The sequence below is a fragment of the Acinonyx jubatus genome, chromosome D1 (assembly GCF_027475565.1).
Source record: "Acinonyx jubatus isolate Ajub_Pintada_27869175 chromosome D1, VMU_Ajub_asm_v1.0, whole genome shotgun sequence".
In the NCBI taxonomy this organism is placed as follows: domain Eukaryota; kingdom Metazoa; phylum Chordata; class Mammalia; order Carnivora; family Felidae; genus Acinonyx; species Acinonyx jubatus.
The window spans coordinates 4,269,594-4,286,317 of NC_069390.1; the positions used below are offsets into that span (position 1 = coordinate 4,269,594).

General features: G+C 63.8%; 1 protein-coding gene across 7 annotated transcripts; it reads left to right on the top strand.

The window, feature by feature from the left end:
- The first annotated feature begins 4,903 nt into the window (after window positions 1–4,903).
- Window positions 4,904–12,785, top strand: MRGPRF (MAS related GPR family member F). 7 transcript variants are annotated; one of them, XM_027045639.2, is made up of 5 exons: window positions 4,904–5,045; window positions 5,950–6,042; window positions 7,572–7,648; window positions 7,767–7,880; window positions 10,920–12,785. In XM_027045639.2, the coding sequence occupies exons 4-5, from the start codon at window positions 7,791–7,793 to the stop codon at window positions 11,901–11,903; spliced, it is 1,074 nt and encodes a 357-aa protein (XP_026901440.1). In that variant the 5' UTR covers window positions 4,904–5,045; window positions 5,950–6,042; window positions 7,572–7,648; window positions 7,767–7,790; the 3' UTR covers window positions 11,904–12,785. The 7 variants fall into 7 exon arrangements, with proteins under 7 accessions (XP_026901440.1, XP_026901439.1, XP_026901438.1 ...); XM_027045638.2 differs by having other exon boundaries at window positions 7,575–7,648; XM_027045637.2 differs by having other exon boundaries at window positions 7,600–7,648.
- The last annotated feature ends 3,939 nt before the right edge of the window (window positions 12,786–16,724 follow it).

A 16,724-nucleotide genomic window follows, 5' to 3' on the forward strand; every position in this document is an offset into this window, starting at 1 on the left:
CTTTATCATATCTGCCAAGTCTCCTTTGGTTTGTAAGGTCACATATTCTCAACCCTGGGTATCCGGAGGTCAACATTTCAGGTGGCCGTTATTCACTTTATGTCACACCTCCCTCAGTCTCGATCACCATACTTGCTCCTCCTCCTCACTACATGGATCTCAGTGGGAATTTCTGTGTTCATTCGTTTCTTTTGCCGGCTCCTCTCCCCTCCGCCTGTTCTGGTTTATCCACTACTCTTTCCCAGCACCATTGCTGGTGTTCAGTAAATATGTGGTAAATGTAGGTAAGAAAGGATAGATGGTGTGTGGGTGATGGACGGATGGATGGTGGATGGATGGATGGAAGGACGGACAGATCACATGTAGATGGATGATGGATGGATGGACAGACGGACAGGTCACGTGTGGATGGATGATGGATGGATGGACGGACGGACAGATCACATGTGGATGGATGATGGATGGACAGATGGACGGACAGATCACATGTCGATGGATGGATGGATGGACGGATGGATGGACAGATCACATGTGGATGGATGATGGATGGATGGAAGGACAGACAGATCACATGTGGATGGACGATGGATGGATGGATGGACAGACGGACAGGTCACATGTGGATGGATGATGGATGGATGGATGGATGGACGGACAGACAGATCATATATGGATGGATGATGGATGGATGGATGGATGGATGGACGGACGGACGGACAGATCACATGTGGATGGATGATGGATGGATGGACGGACGGACAGATCACATGTGGATGGATGATGGATGGATGGACGGACGGACGGACAGATCACATGTGGATGGATGATGGATGGATGGACGGACGGACGGACAGATCACATGTGGATGGATGATGGATGGATGGAAGGACGGACAGATCACATGTGGATGGATGATGGATGGATGGATGGACAGACAGGTCACATGTGGATGGATGATGGATGGATGGACAGACGGACAGGTCACATGTGGATGGATGATGGATGGATGGAAGGACGGACAGATCACATGTGGATGGATGGTGGATGGACAGACGGACAGATCACATGTGGATGGATGATGGATGGATGGATGGATGGACAGACGGACAGATCACATGTGGATGGATGATGGATGGATGGATGGACGGACAGATCATATATGGATGGTTGATGGATGGACAGACGGACAGATCACATGTGGGTGGATGGTGGATGGATGGACGGACGGACAGATCACATGTGGGTGGATGATGGATGGATGGACGGATGGATGGACTGTTGGATGGACATGTTGATGAATGAATGAATGAATGAACAAATGAATAATCTCCCTCATGAAGGACAGAGGAAAATGTCGGCTTCTGCATTCATTCCCAAGATGCACTTTCCATCACAGGTGGTCCAGCCTAGCTGGAGAAAGGAGGAGGGTGGAGGAGGAGGGGTTCGCACTCACCCTTGCCCATCAGGAAAGCCAGCTAGGCCTTGCAGAGACCTTTGAGGCATCTGCAGAGCTGGAGCCAAAAGGGCAAAGGCATTAACCTGGGAGACCCAGACCACGTCCACATTTGCCTCGTCTCCTGGAGGATCTCAGCCAAGGGCAAGAGAACAGGGCGGACCACAGGGCCCGAAGGAACCAGCCTCTCACTGTAAGAAGGGGTGCAGTACCAGGCCATAGCACAGCACGGGTGAACCTGACGACTTTGCACCGAGTGGAAGGAACAAAGCACGAGAGACCGCTCGCAGGTACAGGGTTTCTTCTGGGGGTGACGACGCGTTCCCTACTGAGACGGTGGTGATGGCTGCACAAGTCTGTGAATACACTAAAACCACCATATACGTTAAAGAAGCGAGCTGTCTGCTGTGTGAACCAGGTCTCAGTAGCCCTGCTGAGAAGGGGGAAGACTGGCCTACCGGAGCTGGAGCAGAAGATGGGCACGGGGCATAGAGCAGAAGCATCACCAAGCCCCCCCCCCCCGCCCCTGCCATCCCTCTGTAGTACAACTTGGGAAACCGAGGCTCAGTTTCCCCTGGTTCATCAGAGGCAAAGCCAGGACGAGATCCCGGGGCTCTGGACCTCTCCCCGTATCCCAATGCCTCCGTGCCCAGTGCTGGGGATGCAGAGATGAAGCGGCCCCAGCCCCCAGCTCAAGTCCTGCAGTGCGGGTGGGGGGCTGGGGGAGGGGTGCAGGTGTCCAAGGGAAACACACAGTCACTCCTTGGGCCTCAGTTTCCTCACTTCCAGAATCTGGGCACCTTGTAGGCAGGGCTCACGACTGTTTCATTCATCGGTGGCTTCCCAGAGCCTAGAACAGCGCCTGGCACAGGGCAGGTGCTCAGTATACACGTGTTGCACGAAACCTGTGAGACGGGGGGTGTTGTAAGATTGAACGACGGAACTGATGGCGGACCCGACTCACAGGACACAGGATGGTGCAGCTGTGGTTGTCCTGGTCACCCCTGCACCTGTCCCCTGAGCGCATGGCACAAATGGCAGCAGAAGGGTGAGGACGGCACAAGGAGGGCCCGGAGGGGCCGTTCAGAGCGGCCCGGCTGGGGTCACAGCCACCCCAATTCACCTGTGCAGCACGCCTCCCTACCCCAGGGCCTTTGCTCGTGCCCACTTCCTCTGCTGGGGATGCCGTCCTGCTCCTTCTCCCCCGAGTCACTCCTGCCCAACTCTCCACGGGCTCCACCATCACCTCCTCAGAGAAGCCCTCCTGAGCTACCTGGCCTCCCGCTCCGGTGTGGTTTCACGCGTGTCTGGGCCGTCTGATTCTGGTCCGCCTTCGCTGGACTTCCACCGTCCTGTTCGGCAGCCTGGGGCACGGCGCCCGGCACTTAGCGGGCACTCAGTGAATGCCAGCAAGAGCAGGGAACTCCCTGGGGGCCGTGCGGTGCGGCTCAGAGGGGCCGCCGGAGGGCTGGTCCCCGCCCGGCCCATCATCCGGCAACAGCAGGGCAATCGTGGACCCCAGAAGGGCCACGAGGAGCCAGAACCTGCCTCCCGCCCCCAGGAAGCCCCAGCGGAGGAGGGTCCCGGCCTGCACCCTTGGCCCGTGGCCGGGGACAATTACAAATAAAGATCCTTTGTACTGGGAGGATGGCAGGGTGGTGGCGGCTCAGGGCACGAGGACAGGATGTGAGAGAGCAGGGAGGGACCGACCGTGGCCTTGGCGCCTCGGCACCGTCCTAAGCCCTGCGGAGGGAGCCCGGGCATGAATGAATGAATGAATGGCGACAAGCCCACACACAGAGCCTGAGGCAGCGGGAGGCCGAGCGCCAGCCCGGGGCGGGGGCTCCCTCACTGTCCCTGCGGGAGCCCAGCCCCCAGACCTGCCCCCCACGGCCCCGACTCCCTGCTCCAGGTGGGCACACCGGCTGGGGGACCCAGAAAAAACCCAGGTAAAGGACGACCTTCCCATTCGTCTTGAAAGAAATTTCCAGACCAAATAAGGCTTTAGAGCTCCTGTCCACTTCGCACAATTCCTTTTAAGTGTCCAAATGCAATTACACTTGGAACTTGTCTGCATCCAGCCTCCCCCGGCCTCCTCCCACCTCCCCCTGGCCCCCCCACGTAAACAAGCAGCCCAGCTGGGCCCCAGCTGGCCTGCCCTGGAGAGGAGGGGAGGGTCACCCCCGCTGCCTGCTCCCTGCCCAGCCTCTCCGTCCCTCCCTCTCTCTCTCTCTCTCTCTCTCTGGGGCGTAGCCATGAGCTTTAGCATCCTAGAGCCCTCCTTCTCACCCCCTCCCTAAAAACGAAGGCCCCCCCCAAAGACCCGCTGGGCCATGCAGGGCACGGTCCAAGGCTCCCCCCTCCGCTCTGGGGTTTGCGGGGACGTCGGGTCCCTCCACCCAGGGTCAGGAGGCCTGTGGCCCCAGGGCAGGTGCCAGGGCCGCGCTCTATTTCTGGGTCCTCTTCAGGGTGCCCACCCCGCCCCCCATCTGGGCACCATTTCCTCCCACAGAGAAAGCACTGATGGGAACTCCCTCGGGCTCCCCGAGGTCATGAGAAAGTTGGCCCAGGGCAGGGGTGTGTGCCTTTCCTAGTGCCTCCCCGGGGAAGCCACTCCTCACCACTCCCCGTCCTCACGGTCCCCCCTGGGGCCCCTGCGTCCCCCCCCCCTCCCCACGCCCGCCTCAGGCTTTGCCTCGCTGCCCCAGGACCCTGAGGAGGCTCGCAGGGTAGGGGGGGAAGCCTGACTCATCCTCCCGCGGGTCAGGCACGCACAGCCCGCCAGTCCCCCCACCCCCCAAGGCGAGCGCTGTGATTTTCCCCTTGTGCCATCTGATTGCTATTAGGGCTGGAGAAAGGGAATTCCCAGATCCGTAAGCCGGCAGGGCACCCCCCACCCCCCGCCCCAGGCAGACTCCAGGTGGGAAGGGGGATGGGGCCACACCTGGGTGGCATTGCCGTCTTGCCCCCGAGTCTACCTCTCAAAAGTGCTTGCGCCACCTTCTCCACGGAGCCCTCACCTGGCTACCTCCCGGCTCCTCCGTACCAGCCCTGAGTGCATTTAAACCACCGGGTGGGGACCTGCCCCTGGCGGGCCTGCGCGCCCCGAAATGCCCAGTGGGAGCCAATCCCAGGCAAGCGGACAGCCCGGTGCTGTTTCTCCAGAGCAGCCCAGCGGAGCTGCGAGGGCGCAAGGGAGATGAACAGCTGGACTCCCGAAGCAGTGCTCGGGCCAACGTGACGTCACCAGGCCGGGGGACGAGCGCCCAGCGAGGCCTGGGCGGGGGGGGGGGCTCCCGAGCGGGGCATTCCTTCCCGAAGCTTCATCCCAGCTGGGGCTCGGCCCCTCCTCCCCCCTCCTCCTCCCCTTCCCCCTCCCTCTGGGCCTGGAATTGGGTTTGGGGCGGGTTCTGCTCCCAAAGCCATCTCCTCCGGCAGGCGGGCAAGCAAGGGCCGTCCTCTGCTCTGAGCTCGCGTTTTCTGAGGCTCCAGCCAGTGCTCTGGGCTGGCCCGCTGCCCTGGCGGGTCGGCGGCCAGAGGCCGGTGTCGTGCTCCAGGAAGGAGAGACCTCCGAGGACCTGGGCAGCGGCAGGTGGGTCTGCGGGGGCCCCGGGCCCAGGGCAGGGCGTTCTGGGAACCAGGGCTGCTGGGAGGAGGCCAGGCGGGGAGGGAGAATGAGGTGGGCGCCGCCAGGGCGGGCAGCCCCCAGAAATCACGTGGCTCCAGGCAGGAACCCTGACACTCCAGAGCCGCCTCCCGCACACTCCCGAGGCCCTGACGGTCCCCCCTACGGGGGCGGCAGGAGCCGGCATCTTGGCAGGGCCTGACCCCCGTGCTGTCCTCCACTCCCGACCTCCCCCTCTGGCCCTGCCCCCACCCTCGCCAGCCGTCCAAGTCCGCTTTCTGGAAGGGCGGGAAGGGAACACCCAGCCGGCAGCGTCCCAAGTGCAGAGAGATGGCTCCCACTGCTCCCAGGGGCTTGCTGCACGGCCCGCGACCTCCCACCTTCTCCCGGACAGATGGCACCTGGAGTGCTGTGGGCTCTCCAGTCCCCAGAGTAGCCTCTTCAATTCAGTTGTGAGCTGGGGGGGGGGGGGCGGGGGGGGGCAGTGGGGTGGTGAGGAGAGGGGCTGGGAAGACAATCAGGGAAGCGGGGCTTGACCATGCCCCCTGGAGGACAGCCTCGCCCTGTCCCCGTCCCCGACAAACTGGGGGCTGGCTCGTGGCAGGGTGGGCCGAGAGGGGGCAGACAGGCGGCCGGAGCCCCAGTGGGCCTTGGGCCTTGAAGGGAGGGTCAGGGGTGCACCGAGCCGACAGCTTTTGTCGTCTTGCCGTAGCAGCAGCTGGTTCTGCCACAGTCCAGACCCCACCCCGAGAATGCGCGAGGCGCCCACCCCTCCGCCCCTGCTCGCACACGCCGCTCACGCACACGCCTTACGCGTGTCACACACACGTGTCTTCTCATCGTCCGTCTGGGGGGTCCGCTTGGCTTCCAGATCTCTGCCTGGGCGCCATAGCTTTCCAGACTGCCCGTGGCAGGCGGGAGGAGACATAGTAGGGAGGCCCCCACGTGGAAGCAACCGGCAGAGGTGAGCCCTTCCTACGAGCCGGGTCCAAGCTGGGCATCACGGGCTGGCCCCGGCCGGCTGCCCTTTCGGGGCATCTGTGTGCCGGGGGCCTAGCTCGGCTGGGGTGAGAGGGCAAGGTTTGCAGTCAGGACGTCCCCGAGGGCCCAGAGCCAGGATGGCGTGCGACCAGGACGGCCGAGCGGGAACGCCGGGGACGGGGGCGAAGGGGACCAGGAAGGATAGGGTCTGAGGGGCCGGTAGCTTTGGGGTTGCAGGCAGGAGAGGGAAGCCCCAGCGGGTGGGTAAGCATGAGACCCGGGGGAGGCAGTGGGGACAGTGCAGGGGCTGGAGCCCGGATGACGCCTGGGGGCGGTGGGGGGGGCTATAGATCACCCTTCGCAGCACCTGCTCTCTGCACGCACACGCACGCAGACTCACCCACTGATCGTCGAGCACCAGGGCCCCCACCCCGCGTACAGCCACCTGGGGCACTGGCGCCGGCAGGCCACGCCGAGACCCACCTGCCGGGCGCACAAGCGCTTGCCCACAACACACACGGCCGCTCTGCCCAAGGGCCTGGGGCAGAAGGGCGCTGTGGGGGGCGGGGGCCGGGAAGGGAGCAGGGCCGCCGGCGGGCCAGGGGTCTGATGCCCGTGCTGTTCTGTTCTCCGCGCATCCCCCCGCGCCGGTGCTCGGGGCTCGAGAGGACCAAACGTTAAAGAGGGTGCAGGCAGCGCGCAGACGGCCCCCCTTCCCGGCCTACGACCGGCGCGCCTGGCTCGGCCCGCCCCAGCCTTCCCCAGGCCTGCCGCGTCGGGGAAGGAATTCTGGGGGAGGCCGCCGAGCAGCAGCATTCCTCGCATGGGGAGAGGGGTGCCGGCGGCCTGCGGCTCAGCCTCAGTTTCCCCACCTGCACGGGGGGGAGGGACAGGTGCTTGCCTGCTGGAGCAGAGCTCAGGTTGGGGGACAGGAGACCGTTCGAAGGGGCACCTGGGGCAGATGGACCAATGCTCTGCCTGGCCAGCGCGGAGCAGCCTCTCCCAGGCGGGGATGTCCACCCCGCCACCCCCAGAGCCGTCCTGGCTGGCTCCCTCCAGCTGCTCCAGCCCCTCTAGTCTCAAGCGCGCACAAAATCTCCGAACTTACTCTTGTCACATGCACCCCGGGCAGGGGACCTCACCTCCCGGAGCCCTGGAGTGCCCCTCATGGGGGAGCAATGCTACCTGCTCCATAACGGGGAATGAAGACCAAAAGCGATGGTGGCCATTGGGTTGGCTGCCACCGACTGCCAGGGACCCCTGTGCCACCACCGTGGGCCGGCAGAAAGGAGGAGCCCAGGAATGTGTACGGGTATATAAATGTATGTCCCCAGAAGCCATCTGGTCCCAGAAATCTCACAGATCAAGCAAGAAGGGGGGAAGGAGAGGGGCTTCTCCCCCAGCAAGCAGCAGCAAGTATCTAGAGTATCGTGGGGGGGTGGGGGGGGGGGGGGACGAGGAGCCCAGGCAGGAGGGGACAGTGCATATGGATGTGACCTGTCCCGTACTCAGCAGGATGACCTCTGTGCCTCCCACACAGCCCTGCCCGGAGGGAGCCACGTGCTGGCTTGTCAGCCTTTTCCTCTAAGGTGAGAGCCCCTGGGGCCTGGGGACAGGGATCCGGAAGGTGGAGGGGCTTTCTGGGCGGGGGGGGGGGGGGGGGGGGGGCCACAGCTGCCCTGACGTGACCCTTTGTTCCTTTGCCAGGGGAGGTGTGCGGGGCCGCGAGCCATGAGCGGAGCCGTGAGGAGTCTGGACTCGCCGGGCCTGGAGATGGTGGGAAACTGTTCCTGGGAGGCCCATCCCGGGGACAGGAACAAGGCAAGTGCTGGCCGGCAGCAGAGGGGGTCCGGGCACCGTCGGGCCGGGTGTGGTGGGAGAGGCAGACGGAGCCCAGGACCTCCTCCCCCTGCACTCTGCCGCCCGGGCCCATCCTCTGTCAAAGGACGAACAGGTGGGCGGCAGGCCCTCTGGACCGTGTGGCCCCCCAGGTCTCCAGTGTCCTCATCAGTGAGACAAGCACGGGGAACCGAAGCCTCGAGTCCCCCCCCCCCCCCGTGCAGACCCTGTGCTCCGTTACCACCTTGACCGGCCTTGTTCCGCCTCTCCCCCGTGGAGACGGGGTGGTCAGCGTTTTCCCGTGGCCAGTCCCTGCCAGGAGGGCCTGAGACGCTGGCTGCAAGGTGGCGCTGATGTCGTGTGCCCCACGGAGCACCACCTGCTCCGGGCCACCCCGCGAGGCCAGGGTCTGGTGGTCCAGGCACCCGCCGGGGCCGAGACTCTGACGACGCACCAGGCCAACACCCCTTCTTCTCTTCCCAGCCCCCTACTTCTCTGAGGTCCTTGAGAATTCTGGAATTCCCTTCTCAACCCCAGGCGAAACAGTCTCCAAATTGGAGGGACCCCTCGAGTTTACCTAGTACGACCTCATCCACATTCGAGGAGACCCAGGCTTGCGATGGGCCAGTAACTAGACTGGGACGAGCCCCGAGGTCTGAGCAGAGGCCGGACTCCTGCCCGGGGCCCGTGTCCCTTAGCCTCCTCCCATAGTGACCACCGTGGAGCAGCAGCCACGGGACGCGGCGATGGGACTGGCTGGGGAGAAGTCTCCAGAAATCTCCAGAGAAAACCAGAGCCCCGGGAGGGGGGCCAGGCTCCGGGGCAGGCATTTTACAAGGCGGGATGTGGCTGGAGACGGCAGCCACATGCCCCGTGACTCACCCGGCCCTCCCGCTCTGACTCCGAGGAGGGGATTGCAGACTTTTTCCTGGAGAAGCTCTGAGTGATCCCTCTGCGTGGGCTTGTCTGGGCACCGGGTCTTACGGTGCCCCAGCTGGGGGCGGGGTGGGGGGTGGGGTGGGTGGCACTGCTCCACGGCCTGGAGCAAAGCCACCAACAGGAGAGGCTGAGCAAAGAGGAAGCCAAGGGGCCCGGTGGCTGACAGACAGACAGACAGAGATGCTGAGCCAATAAAGGTACCTAGAGGATGATGCGTGGTGAACAGGCCGCCCTTGAAGAGCTTGCCCTGACCTCACAGAGTCTCCCCAAGTTGGGCCAACGCCCTCCGGCCTCTGTTTGCAGATTCCCCTTGACCGGGGCCAGGACGGAAAGGCTGTTACGGGGGATCAGGCCCCAGCTTTCTGGCAGAGCTGGGGGCCATCTGGAAGGTGGCAGAACGCTCCAGCCTCCAGAACCTGTTTGTTTCCTTTGGGAGGGAGTCACGAGCAGTGGGAACGAAGGAATGCCCGGCGTTGCCCCGGGGTCAAGGGTCAGGTTCAGGCTCTGTGGGAAGGGTTAGTGATATCTTCCCGGGCTGAGAGAAGGCGGTGACAGCGCTCTGGGCAGCCTTGTCACTTGGAATGAGAGGTCAAAATGACAGCCCGAGAATGCATCCAGCCTGCAGATGTGTTGTGTTTGGCCCACAGGATGTTTTTTAAATGCAAACATGTAGAGATCAGGGAGGTTCACGTTACAACCCAGAGTTCTGGCTTCTCTGGGGAAAGGGCGATGGGGCCACTGGGCCCACGGTCCTGTCCCCCACCCCCCCAAAACCCACCCCCCCCAGCACCCACCAGCTGGAGCAAAGCCCACCTTGCTCAGATCTGCCGCCCCTCCCCCATCGTCGCAGGGGACCCACCTCGCCCAGACCCAGCAGGCAAGACAGAAACCCAGCCGGGTGCGCTCAGGCAGCCACAGCTTGTTCAAGTATCAAAGTGCTTCCCCAGAGCATAAACAGCTGTGGCCTCCAGTGTCTCCCCCTCCCCAGGGAATCCCTGGCCCGCACCGAGACCATGATCCAGAAACCCAGAGCCTCCCTGGCCCCCCAGGGGACCGCCTCTGATTCCCCAGGCCTCTCCGATCCCATTGTGGGACACAGTCCTGCTCCAGTTAGGGCCAGGGTCCACTTTTTAAAATCAATTACTTTATCTTTAACTTCATCATTTTTTTTAGAGAGAGAGAGAGAGAGAGAGCGAGCTCTGGAGGGCGCTCGTGCGAGCAGGGGAGGGGCAGAGACAGCACCCCAAGCAGGCTCCCGGCTGCCAGCGCAGAGCCTGACGCGGGGCTCGATCCCATGAACCCCGTGAGATCACGACCTAAGCCGAAACCAGGAGTCGGACGCTCAACCGACTGAACCACCCAGGCGCCCCCAATTTTTATTATTTTTTTTTAAGTATTTTCACGTTTGGGTGAGAAAATGACAAACGTACAGGAGACGGGCGAGAGCCGCTCATACGCAGATACGCCCTTCACCGGTTCAACGTCAGCCTCTCTCCCTGTGCACCTCACGATAGGCTCCTTCCCAGAATTGTTGGAAAGCAGCTTTGCAGACATCAAGCCCCCTGGTCCCCAAACAGCCCGTACCCCTTAACAAGGACATTCCAGGACGGGGCTGGTGCCATCCCAGGACACGCGGTCCATTCGCACATCCACCCCCCCCCCCCCCGGCACCTCGTGACATCCTCTCCGGCAACCCTTAGAGCCACCGTGAGGTCCGGGACGCCGCGTGGCCTCTCCGGTCGCGGCTTCATTGTCCTGCAATCTGGAAAGGTCCCCCAGGCTTTCCTCACCTCTCGTGACGAGGACACTCGTGGCCCAAAGTCTGTTCCGACAGGTGGGCGATCGGGTGCCTTTCCGGGGGACTGACGTCGCCCCTGTCGGCCCTCTCCAGGCTGCTAGCCGCAGGCTCTGCGACACCGCGGCGCAGAGTGGTGGCACTAGGGGGGAACGGGGGTGGCCTCTGCTCCAGAGCCAGCCGCTCCGCGAGCCTGTAAGCAGGACCCGGCATGCGGGCTGCAGGTGCGGGGGGTGGGGGCGGGGCCCAGCCAGCATCACAGGCGTCTGCCCTCTGCCCCCGCACAGATGTGTCCCGGCGTGAGCGAGGCCCCGGCGCTCTACGGCCGTGGCTTCCTGACCATCGAACAGATCACCACGCCGCCACCGCCGGCCGTCATGGACTACATCTTCCTGCTCCTGTGTCTGTGTGGCCTGGTGGGCAACGGGCTGGTCCTGTGGTTTTTCGGCTTCTCCATCAAGAGGAGCCCCTTCTCCGTCTACTTCCTGCACCTGGCCGGCGCGGACGCCGGCTACCTCTGCAGCAAGGCCGTGCTCTCCGTCCTGAACACGGGCGGCTTCCTGGGCACGTTCGCCGCCTACGTCCGCGCCGTGTGCAGGGTCGCAGGGCTCTGCATGTTTGTCGCCGGCGTGAGCCTCCTGCCGGCCATCAGCTCGGAGCGCTGCCTGTCGGTCGTCTTCCCCGCCTGGTTCTGGCGCCGTCGGCCCAAGCGCCTGTCGGCCGTGGCGTGCGCCCTGCTCTGGGCCCTGTCGCTCCTGGTCACCACCGTGCACAACTACTTCTGCGTGTTCCTGGGCCACCGAGCGTCCGGCGTGGGCTGCAGGCACATGGACGCCTTCCTGGGCATCCTGCTTTTCCTGGTCTTCTGCCCGCTCATGGTGCTGCCCTGCCTGGTGCTCATCCTGCACACGGAGTGTAGGGCCCGGAGGCGCCAGCGCTCCGCGAAGCTCAGCCACGTCGTCCTGGCCATGGTTTCGGTGTTCCTCGTGTCCTCCATCTACCTGGGGGTCGACTGGTTCCTCTTTTGGGTCTTCCAGATCCCGGCCCCCTTCCCCGAGTATGTCACCGACCTGTGCATCTGCATCAACAGCAGTGCCAAGCCGGTCGTGTACTTCCTGGCCGGGAGGGACAAGTCACAGCGGCTGTGGGAGCCTCTCAGGGTGGTCTTCCAGCGGGCCCTGCGAGACGGTGCCGAGCTGGGGGAGGCCGGGGGCGGCACGCCCAACACGGTCACCATGGAGATGCAGTGCCCCTCTGGGAACGCCTCCTGAGAGGCCAGCGCCCGGGGGGGAGGCAGGGACCGCGGCCTCCAGAGACCTTCTGCCGCAGGACGGGAGCTCGGCCACCGCCCCGGGGCCCAAGTGCAAGGAGAAAAGTCGCTTCCTGCCCTCGCGCCTCCTTCCCCGCGGGCTGGAGGCACTAGGGGCCACCGGGAGACTGAGAAGCCACCTGCAAACGGGCCCCGACAGACCCCCCCCCCCCCCCGCCCCAGACATTGTCCTCGGCGCCCAGAGGCCTACTGTATGGAAGTCACCCTGGGCTGGTCAAGGGGAGGCGGGGGGTCATCCAGGCCCGTCCGCCTCCTGCCCCTTTGAATCTGCCCTCCTTGAAAACGACACAGCCAGCACGGTCGCCCCCGGGGTCAGCAGCTGCGCCCCTGCTAGGGCACCTGTTCTCTCCATTCCATCCAGTCCAAGCAATGTCGGGGAGCCAACCTGAGCGCAATGGTGCTACCTGGGAGAAGGTTCTGGTTAACCTGCCTTGGAGTTCGGTCTTTCTGCACACAACGCCCCAGCCCCCCGTCCAGGAATCCTTTGGGGACTTTAATGGGGGCAGAGGGGGGGGTGGTTTCTGGTCATGGCAAGCAGCCTGCCGGGACGGAGCTTGGGCCAGTGTGGACAGATCACTCCCTTGTCAGACTCCATGCGGCCAGCCCCGGGACCCCCTCCGGAGCGCAGGCTGCCATGTGCCTGGTCCTCGGGGCTTGGCAGACTGGCCAGCAGCCTCTGGGCTCCGTCCCCCGCCTGGGAGCAGGCGCTGGCTCGACCCAGCCACCCCAGCCCACCTCCAAGCACAGTGGCCCTGTGCAGCCCATGCAAGTTTTATGGAAGCCAATAAATGTATATCAATAAACATTTTATATCGTGCACTGAGCAAGGCTCCCTGCCCTCGGTCCCGTCTGTGTTCTTCCGCGGTGAGGGCGCCCTTCAGCGCCTATGGGCCCAGATGGCCGCCTGGCCATGCTGTGCCCCACCCAACCTGCTCTGTACCCTAGCTCTTGTGTCCCCTCCCCTGGTTGGTCCGTCTACACCTCCGGGATGCCCCCTCCCCTGGCTGGTCTGTCTATACCTCCAGGGTGCTCCCTCTCCCGATAGGGTTTCCACCCCTCTGCCAGAAGGGGCCTTGGTCAGCCGCACTGTCCTCTTGGCTAAAGCCTGTGCCCTTTCTCACCCGTTCTGGGCCCCCCTGCTCCCCTTGGAAACACTCCTCATGGTCCCTAGTCACTGCCAGGCCTGGTGCTGGCTAATGCAGTCCCTGCCTGTAAGGCCCACAGTGTGTCCACACAGGGGCTCCCCGGGTTGGGCTGCTGATTCCATCCCTGTCCGGGATGCACCCCTCCAGGGTGGGGGCTGGGGGTGGCACCTCCCTACTGCCCAGCAATAGGCTGGAGCCCCTCCCAGGGGAGACTTCAACTAGAGCCAGGCCAGAGGCTCCCTGACTGCCCCCCCCCCGCCCCCACCCCTGTCCTCCAGCCAGCGTCCCAAGAGGCCCGTCTTAGGCTCTAGGTGTCCAGCCTGGGATCCCAGCCCCGTTTTGGGGAAGCTCTGGGGGGATTCTGCTCACTTCATGGGCCCAAGGAGAGCCCAGGCAGAGAGCAGGGCCCCTGTGCGCCGGCGGCCGGGAGGGGCTGGGAGGGGGCCGGTGGCTAAGGGAGCAGCAGTACCTCCGGGCCCGCCCGGCGGCCAGCGTTCCCCCCGCAGACCCTGGACTCGCTCCCAGAGCAGGGGCCACAGGAGCCCCCCCGGGTGGGCTGACCCCCAAGTGCATTTCTTGGTGACCGGCCCCCCAGCTGGCCGGATTCATCCCTCCCGGCCTCTCCAGGCCACTGCTCCCGTGCTCCCCTTTCCAACAGACCCGTGCTCCTATGGAGGCAGCTGCTCTGCAGGGAGAGACGCACCCGTGTCTGCATCTGTCTGCGTGCCCACGTGTCTGTGTCCGTGTGTCCGTGTGTCTGCGTGTCTGCATCCATGTCTGCGTGTCCGCGTGTCCGTGTGCCCAGAGGCAGAGGAGCCTCAGGGGGTGGGGGTCAGTATGCCTACCTCTTCCGCTCCCCACCCCCATCCCCCCACACCCTCCCCCACACACCCCATCCCCCCACACCCTCCCCCCACTCACCCTCCAACACCCATCCCCCCACCCCCCATCTCTCCCCACCACTCCACCCCCCAAACCCCCCCACACCCTCGACACACACACTCCCCGTCACCAGTCAAAGAGTCCCCGAGGAGCAGAGTTGGGGGCCTCACATCTGACACCCCTGGGGACTCAGAAGCAGGTGGGGTCCTGAGGACACCTGCGGGGGGGGGGGGTGAGAGCAGGACCCCCTCCCTGGAAAAGCTTCCAGCAGCCAGCCTCCAGGCGGGTGGAGATGCCTCCAGTCCTAAAGGGGGCCCAGGGGTTCCTCAGGAGCCCCCACCCAGCCCCGAGTCCGATGCCGGGAGCTACCCACCCCCAGGAGCTTGGAGCCGCCTCGCTGCCCGGGTCTGGCCACAGGAGCTCAGAACCCAGGCCCGGGCCGGCAGGTGGGCGGGCGGCCCTCACTCACTGCAGGGCCTGGGCGTCAGGGAAGGGCTGAGCCCCTATGGGGAGGCACATCCGCCTGAGCTGGGTGGGCGCCAGGCCTGGGAGGCTGGGGGTGAACTCTGGGGATCGGGCCTCCCCCAGCCTCTGGCCCCTTCTCGGGTGTGGATCGATAGTCTTTCCAGGGAGCGCGCCTTCTCCTCCCCCTCCAATCCCCGAGCCTGGACCACCTATCCTATCCAACCTGCACATCTAGCCACAGCTTGGACCACCTCGCTCTGTGCTAATGGCAGAGAGGCTCACGGCCGCTTTGCTCCTCCCTCCTGGGGTATTTAATTATTAAAAGGGCCGGGAGGGGAGCTCGCTGCGGGGTGGGCCAGATGCACCTTCACTACCTACCCCTCCCCAGGCAGCTCAGCTGGGCCCACCCCCAGCCTCCTTCTTCCTGGGTGTCTGGTGAAGGCAGGAGACGGAGGCCCTGAGCGTCACGGGAATCCACCCTGGAACTGTCTGGAGCAAGGAGTCTGGCCATCCTCCCCCAACAACCTCTGGTCGGCAGCGTTCAGCGAGCGGTGTCAGTGTCCCTGGGGAGGAGCTCGCAGGCAACGAGTAACACTTGTCTCCCTGCCCTGCCCCCCAGCGGTTACCAAGCCCGACTTTCTACCACCACGGGCTATGTGGGCTACACGGGGTGGGCGGGTGAAGGGGCCGGGGTTGGGCTGCGGGCCGAGCTTTCCGTGGCGATCAGTGCAGAAAGGTGCCAGCCGACGAGCGCACTCCTAGACGACGCAAAGGACGCAAAGGGGCCAAATTTGGAAAGTCAGGAGCAAGCCCCAGAGGGACAGGGGGCTGCCACCTATAAGCTGTGGGGCACGGGTTTTGTCACATACCGGGCACAGGGCTCAGGAGCTAAATCCCTGGTGACGCACGGGCAGCGGCAAGGTGGTCAGGAGGCAGCAGCGTGGCCCCGAAGGAGGGACATTCAGGGGAACGGCCTATCCCACGCACTGGGGACTATTACGGACGACGTAGTAGGCGCAGTGGGCCCCGGGCTAAGAGCTCCACCTGCAAAACCAGTGAATCTTCTCAGCAGGGCTCCAAAGGACTGCCCGTTCGTACCCACTGTGGAGCCACAGTCATCCTCCAAAGGCTCAGTGGCCCCGTAAGCCCCCGCCAGCAAAGCACTCAGAGTTGGGGGTCCAGGGGCGCCGCGTGGAACAGACAGGACAGGCCCGTCACAGCCCGAGTTCAACCCAGGCCGGCCCATTGCTCGAGACCAAAGCCGGCGGGGGGCAGCTCAGGCCGAGGCCCAGGCTGCTGGAGGCTGAGGCGAGCGGGACATGGGAAAGGGACGCGTGTCCAACAGACAGCACAGCGCCCGGCCGGACAGCTGACGCCTCTTCCTGCCTTCATCTCCCCTCTTAGTGAGAAGAAACGGAATGCCTCCCTGGCACCCGCCCAGCTCTCCCCGAGCCCCCGCCAGCTGTGGTTTCGAGATGATTGGGGTTGGGATCTTGGGCCAGAATTTTGAAGGGCGAGATCTTTTCCCACATGCGCATCTCGGTTCAGGATCCTCCGCCAAGGCGACGGGTCTTTCCCAGGAGGCACGGGGTTCATCTGGAAGGTGGGACCAAGGGATGGGTCCGTTTATGGTCCCACAGAAGGGGAGAAGCCCAGCCCGAGGAAACGAGCCCTTCGACGTGCCGGGAAGCTGCAAAAACACGCTGCACAGATCTTCCCGAACGGGGGCAACTCGGAATGCGGGCAGAATTCGTATGTTTGGGCCCAGCAGGCGCTGGACGGTAGCCAGTGGGGCCTAGAGAAAACAACAGGGCACAGTTCACAAAATGAAAACTCGTGGAAAGTTCTGCCCCAGTGAGTCAGGATGCCAGCGCGAAGTTTCCTGGCAATTCCAGGGAAGGCTTACCTACTCAGGAAGGTTTTGTGAAAAACAAAAATCTTTGTGACGGATTGAATCGCGGCCTAATTTCCACGCGATAAAATACACCCATGGAACAAATAGCACGACCTTTGACACGGGTACGAAGGCCCACGTCCTCACCAAATCAGTACGTGGAATGTTTCCATCCTCCCCCAAGAGAACATTGCCATCGCCCCCCACGAAAATGTCCCGGTGCCCCAGCGCACCCAGCCCCACCCCGCGACGGCCCCGCCCGCAGCCGGAGACGGCCGCTCGCCTCTGCTTTATGCCAAATAGATTCTAGATCAGAGATCCGCTTCATAGGCAGATGTATTCACTAACCGGCCACGCCTCTTGGTGACCAGTAAAG

What these genes read in the sequence shown, in the direction of transcription:
- MRGPRF (XM_027045636.2), top strand. Translation starts at nt 5,409, where the DNA reads ATGGCTCCCACTGCTCCCAGGGGCTTGCTGCACGGCCCGCGACCTCCC. An exon ending in CGTGGAAGCAACCGGCAGAG is followed by an intron (nt 6,043 to 7,599) that starts GTGAGCCCTTCC and finishes CCTCCCACACAG; the next exon opens with CCCTGCCCGGAGGGAGCCAC. An exon ending in ATCCCGGGGACAGGAACAAG is followed by an intron (nt 7,881 to 10,919) that starts GCAAGTGCTGGC and finishes GCCCCCGCACAG; the next exon opens with ATGTGTCCCGGCGTGAGCGA.